The sequence below is a fragment of the Accipiter gentilis genome, chromosome 6 (assembly GCF_929443795.1).
Source record: "Accipiter gentilis chromosome 6, bAccGen1.1, whole genome shotgun sequence".
NCBI lineage: Eukaryota > Metazoa > Chordata > Aves > Accipitriformes > Accipitridae > Astur > Astur gentilis.
Window position 1 is genome coordinate 7,083,275 of NC_064885.1, and position 6,724 is coordinate 7,089,998.

A 6,724-nucleotide genomic window follows, 5' to 3' on the forward strand; every position below is an offset into this window, starting at 1 on the left:
TCCTGGATATTGGAATTTTATATTTTTAAATTTTAAAAAAGGGAGAAAAACTGACACAGAACATCCTATATTCCCCAAACAACACGTTCTGCTGAGCAGTCAGTAGCCACAACAACAGAAAGTTTCCATACAAAAGACAAAAAAGGCCTTTCTCAGGTCTGTGCAGCAGCTTATGAAAAAAAGAAAAAAAAGGTACAATGTATTGTTAAGCACCATCAACTGTTTGAATAGAACTGTCACGTTCATCACTTTCAAATGAGTTAAATGCGTCCACAAACTTCCACAGGTTCTATCATTGTTTTTAAATGAAAAGGACCTTCTAAAATACGCTGAGATGAACTTCAACTTCCATTTCGCTGACTCGAGTGAAACTTCAGCAAGTGAGCTCACACACGCATTAGTTTTCATTCATGTTTTACAAACCATATAGCTTTTGTTGTTAGGTAAATGCAATTCTTCAGAATGTTTGCATTCAGGCTATCACTACAGAAATCCCTATGGATCAAAGACATTCTTTGTTAGAAATAATAATGCCATAGAAGAATTATATATGGAATTATTCAGTTAAATAAGTAAAAGGGTCATATAGAGTAAATACATTACTATGCAAATGAGCCTGAAATCTATCTGAAGTTAAATTATTTAAGACAAAATCAGAAAATTACTTTTTTCTTCTAACAATGGATAGCAAATGAGTTAGTCTCAAATTCTTCAACAATTTTTGTTGTGCTGAAAAAACAGAATTATAAACTGATAAACAAGACCAGTTTCAAAAACTTTTGCAGAACTTAAAGTAGAAATACAATTTTCTTCAGTCCTAACTTTCATGAAGCAACTATTAATTTTGCATTCAGAAAACAAGAAATTATAAATAATGAATTCTAATGTATATTTTTAAGTAGTCAACTAAACAGTATGCTTAATTTTTACAAGATTAAGACTTAAACAGAAAGGAAAAAAATGTCATGTTAAGACCAAATGTAAAAACTCTTTTTAGAATCTTTAAATAGGTAGTATTTTCCCTGATTTTAGTCCAAACCAAAATATTCTTGAGAAGGTCTTCTGCATATATCAAAAATTATCTTAGTATGTGGCATCACACCTCTGAAAATATCACTGACACTTCATGCTTTTAAATCTACTGCTTAAAATACTTTGCATATTTAAACCCCAACATTTTCTGGAGGGTTCTTTTCTCTAACAACAGACACTTCTGACATGGTAAGAACTTAGTGAGGTTCTCCTAGTTGCACAGCGTCCCTCTATAAAGGCCATTGGGCAGGAGGCAAGAGATTAGTAAGATTAAATTCCAACAGTAACTCAAGTGCAAAATGGACTAAATTGTTCCATTCCAATGCAAGGGGCATTCACCCACAGCTCAGGACTTCAGCCTCCAGGTCTTCTAACTCTGATGCGCCTTCCTATTGGTACCAAAAGAGGTAGACCAGTAAAATAAATTGGGCTACTCAAGGTAATAAAAAACAAGTGGATGTATAAGCAGCATCACGGACTTACTATTAATGGTACCAAAAGCGTATTTCTCAGCAGGGAAAATTCTATCTTTCCTCACATGCACCAGCAACTTTCAGCCTATACATGTTCCACAGCATTTTTACAACAGCAAGAACAGCTCATTTCCCTGCAGGCTGCTACTCATTAAGGCTAACCTAATACAAACCCGTATTTCAAAGGATATTTCTTATCTGCTTTGGAATTTTATGCATAGAATATTTAATTGTAATAGTACAGAAGATTTAATGATAAAGCATCCATGAATAACGTGAACTCCAATAGTTCAGCTGACTTTGGTGGATGCTGGCATACATCCTACTGAACCGGCATCCTCTGTGCCCCCGCTCATCAGAAACCAGCGCCACGTACACATATATAACCACACACTGTAACGGGCTCCGCGGAACTCATGAGTTTCTAAGCTTCAAAATAGGTCAAACCCTACTGTTTTGGGCCCAGGTGACACACATAGCGCTGTCAGCATAGGAAGGCAACAAAACTGGCTGCCTAGGGTGGCAGCCTGGGGGCTGGCTGGTGTAACTACCCCAAATTACCAGCTAGCCAAAATTTTGACTCCCCTCTTGTGTTTCCAATAGCTGGCACACACCATTAGGTTTTCTCCTCCAGCATGTTCAGCTGCTACAATGAGTTGTCTACCTGAGGCTCACAGGAATAAGTCTCTCCCAGAGGCTGCAGCAGGGGATTCCCGTTTCACCTCTCCCATCCCAGAAGAGAGAAGGGAGCACAAGGGGACCGGAGGGCAGGGGAGATGGGGACGGAGAGCGGGATTCCAGCTAAGCCACCGACGCCTTTTGCCCAAACAAACAGATGCTTCAGCAAGATCTTTAAAGCAAACGAAAAATCCTCAAGTTTCTCCACAGAATACCTGAACACGCTGCTAGTTATCGGGGTGTTAAAGGCCCAATATACCCCCCCATACACCACAGGCAGGCCCATACAGATATACCCACACACACACACAATGGCAGGCAGGCCCATACAGATATACCCCCCCACACACACACCGCAGGCAGGTAGGTCCATACAGATGTACCCACACACACACACACCCCGGCCCCGGAGCCCCCACTGCCGCCACGGAAGGGTCGGAGATGGGGGGGGGGGGAGGCGGCAGCGGCCCGTCCCCGCTCCCTCCCCGCCGCTCCTTACACCTCCATCTTGTCCGCCCCGGGCGCAGCCGCACGCTGAGGCCGGCCCTGGCCGCCGCCTCGCCGCGGAACTTCCCCTCACACACCCGTGGCCCGCCCGGCGAGGGGAGAGGGGGGCAGGTCGGGGTTGGGCCGAAGGAGGCTTTGGCGACCGGGACGGAAGCGGAAAAGGAAGGAGAAATAAAGTGCGGGGGAAGGAGGGGGAAAAAAAAAAAAAAAAAAAACAAACTCAACTGCATTGGCCGGGAATCGAACCCGGGCCTCCCGCGTGGCAGGCGAGAATTCTACCACTGAACCACCAATGCCAGTGATACTCAGCACTTTCCCGCCACGTGAGTTATAACTCCTTTTACAGAAAACGGTGCAAGAAATGTTATTTGTGACAAAACACGGTCTGAAAAAACCTACTCAGGTTCTGACAGCTAGCCACAGTTAAGCATGATGACAAGGGGAAAACAGTATTGTAGAGGTCCTTCCAAACAAAATCTCTAGCCGTGTGCAAACAGAATACTGTAAGGCTGGACTAGTGTAATCCTGCTATTATCTTTTAAGCACCTCTACAGACATTTTACCAGGCTCATCAGCATCATGTGTCTTTTCCTACCACCACTGTGATTCTTCCTCATTTAATATATGCGCTATTAAATTTTGCAAGAGCCCTTTTCATTCTTGACAAAACTGAAGACACTTCATTGAGTGCAAATAGCTGAAAGTTCTATTGGCTACAGCAAGGAAAACTGTCTGGCTCAGAGACTGAGAGCCAGGGAATCATTAATTACTTAATTTTGCCATTATCCCTCAAGCAAAAGTTTATATGCAAACACAACACCACTAACTCCCTAAGGATTCACATACACACACACTTGCTTGTTTGCAGCAGCGCTGTAAGAGCAAACTAAGGAACGGAGATTAGACTTGTGCTCACAACCTCCGTCTTGCAATACTAGCACAAAATCCACCAGCTACTTTTCTCCTCAGAATCAAGCCAGAATAAAGTCCATTCCCACTTTTGGGACTTTGATGCTCCTTGGGGTGTTGCAAATCCTAAGCCAGTTCTGAATAATGTGAGCAAACTGCAGCGCTTCAGGAACAGTCTTCAGTGGCAGGACAGTGGGCAACAAACACCTCCCAGCTCTCCAGGAACCATCATCATCAGGCACCGAAGTGCTGGACAAAGTTTAAAAGCCTACTGCAAAGCTTTTTCTGCCCTTTTCAGTTGAAGACTCATAAAAAAGTTTCAGTGGACATGTGGACCCCATCACACACAGATTGTAGTACAGATAGAAATTCATTTATACTCCAGAATCATTTGTCATGGAGTCCTGTGGAAAAAGAGCCAGGAGAAAGGTCGTCAAAATGCTGATTGAAAGCTGTTGGTCTGACCCAGTGGACAGGATGCAACGGATGCTGTCCTTTTTCATGTCAGGATTAACTGACCTTGTAAATTGGCCAAAACCGGCACAACAAATGCTCTGTAACTACTCTGCCATGTTTCAAACTCTGCACATGAAACTGCCTGTATGCCAGCTCCCAGTCAGGCTAAAGGGAAGAAAAGAAGGGAAAGGATGTCAGCTTTCATTTGAAAATATCATATTTTCAGACCATCAAATTTCAGAGTTTTGTTCCAGAAATCTACTAATCCTTGCCTGCCTCTCATCACTCTCTTTAGATATGGGTTCAGAATCTTCAGCATACTAATTTTATTTCTCCTTTGCTTCTCCCCTTTGTATCTCTCCCCAAGCACCAATTCATCATCTCCATTTTCACTGTTTCTCCAAAAGTTTCATTCCAGATCTTTGCTGATACATTTTTACAATCCATGATGATGATGATGCCCAATCCCAGCAGCTGGGATGAATGAGCATAATACAAATGCCTCTCTGAACAGCTTTCAATTTTTTTTCTAATAGAGACATTATTCCTAAATATTTTCCAATGGAGACATATAGCCTGTTAGGGTGTAAATACATACATGGACCAGCTACAGGTCCACTGACACCATGCAAGGGAGAAAGGGAATATCCAAGAGAGAACTCGTTACCCTTACATACAACTTCTCAGGAGATGAGGTGATTAGCTCACTTCACTTTGTTTTTAATTGCTGCACTTTAGGTGTTAGACAGTTATGCCACACCATCCATAGGGAATGCAGACATAGGTTTTTCTAAATGTGCTTAGCATGTCAACATTTTAAGCATTGGCTTGTGATTGTTACCACTAAGGCTTGGTGAGAGAGGGGCCTCGGTATTAACTATTGAAAGCAGGGGGCCTAGTAATTGCTATTGAAAGCAGATCTGCAGGGTATTTGTATTCTTTGTCATGAAAGATGTTTACTGTATTCAGCATTTCGCTGATCACCCTATAGTGTCTTTTTTTCTTTTACATTCAAAATTCATTAAACAAAGTTTTTTTTTTAACAAAAAATGTCAGCACCGCTTCACATCAGTCTAGCTGACAGTGCGTTTGACTAGCACTTTCAGCTCATAGAGCTTTTTTTCTTTTTCTAAACCAAAATGACAGTTAAATAAGAATGTTTTTAAAGAAGGTACACTGTAGCAGTTTATGCCATCCTTTTTCTTCACTGGACTCAGTTATGAAAATAAGTCCTGTTATGAAAAGTGCATTTCTAGAGACCACTAAAGCACTCCTTCAGAGCTGCACTCCCCAAGTATTGCACTCTTCCAACAAAAATGCACTCTAAAAGAAATAGTAAGGCTGTGACTGATTACAAAAGCAAGCACAAATAAAGTTCAAATCTTTGAGGGCATTAAAATATATTTAATTAAACTTCTCCGTGCTGCAAAACGGGCAATTTCCTGTCTACTACTACCTCATTGTACATCAGCTTGGGAAAGGGTGTAGCTGAGAATATTTATGAACAATGTGCCATTTGCTGTGCCAGAAGGGAAAATAAGTGGAAGACTTTTCCCTCAGGCCTTCCTTGGTGTTTAACTGTGGGGTGGGGATTTGGGGGGGTCATCTTTCTATTTTACTAAGCAAATAAAATACTGAAAGAAGATGATGGGAAGTGGAGAGACATCCAAACCAGAACAAATAGAGAAGACAGTAATGAGAATACATTTCAGTGTGCATTAGAAAACCTATTTTGCAATGCTGTTTCATGGTTTCCCCCTTTTCATCTCTCCAGATCCAAGTGTTGTTTAAGAAATCCTATTTCTTCAATGTTCACTTTTATGTTAATGCCTTCTGCTTGGATTTACAATTTCATTTCCATTTTTACTATAAAATTATTACTTTATATTCTACACTGCTTATTATAAAGAAATGATAGCTATTGCCTGTTTCATCTAAAAATGGGAAAAGAGAGCAGCAATAATCTGAGATACAAACTGGGACAGGAGTTAAGCAGTATACTACAAGCAAACTAATCCCTATGAAGTTTGCTAAACACACACAGTGATACTGCTGACAGATCCATGTGAAAGCACGTGTCCTTGCCACATGTAATATCAGACATAGATTATTAAGATCTTATTGACATAGTTTCACTCTGGTTATAAATTCAGTGCTTATATTTTCCCAACACACCAGCAATCTCCTGTCAAAGCCCAGAGTAAGAACAAGGACACTCCTTAAGGGTGAAAAAGACAAGAAAAGTGGTAAAAATGAGCGATTTCAGAATAGGAAGGAACACGATCACAAAATGATCAAGCACTGTTTCCTAGTGTAAATGTCCTACTGTAAAAAGGAAAGGGAGATAAGTTGCAGAACTGAGAGAACAGTAGAAAAGGACAAGAGGGTCAGTTAAAGGGAAGAAAATAACTCAACAAAATGCAGATGAGAAGGTTGGAATATGATTCCTGAGCTCTCTGAAAGGTTTGGACCATGCAGATGGAAAAATATGACACTGTAGTAGTACACTCAGTAAGGTGAACCAGCAACCATTCAGCTTTCTGTGCAGTAGCTGCAGAAAAGTGCTCTCTGTGTCTGAGGAGTTAATGAGAAATTGGTTCTGAGACATAGCTTTGTGTGTGGGTGCTCTCAAAGCCCTCTCATATTTTAAATCGGTTCTTTATTTCCAT

General features: G+C 41.1%; 1 protein-coding gene and 1 non-coding gene across 8 annotated transcripts in view; both read right to left on the bottom strand.

Moving 5' to 3' along the window:
* CRCP (CGRP receptor component) overlaps positions 1-6,724 on the bottom strand; it is a 62,010-nt gene that overhangs the window by 30,172 nt on the left and 25,114 nt on the right. The window contains exon 1 of one of the 7 annotated variants that reach the window (XM_049801747.1): positions 2,683-2,863. The exons of 4 other annotated variants lie outside the window; for them this stretch is intronic. In XM_049801747.1, the coding sequence (XP_049657704.1) occupies positions 2,683-2,690 (8 nt within the window). In that variant the 5' untranslated portion in view covers positions 2,691-2,863. Of the gene's footprint in view, positions 1-316; positions 2,527-2,582; positions 2,655-2,682; positions 2,864-6,724 lie in introns of those variants that run through there. 2 more of the 7 variants (XM_049801752.1, XM_049801754.1) reach the window with 2 other exon arrangements.
* TRNAG-GCC (transfer RNA glycine (anticodon GCC)) lies at positions 2,916-2,986 on the bottom strand. The gene has a single exon. It is a non-coding gene; the product is annotated as a tRNA-Gly (tRNA).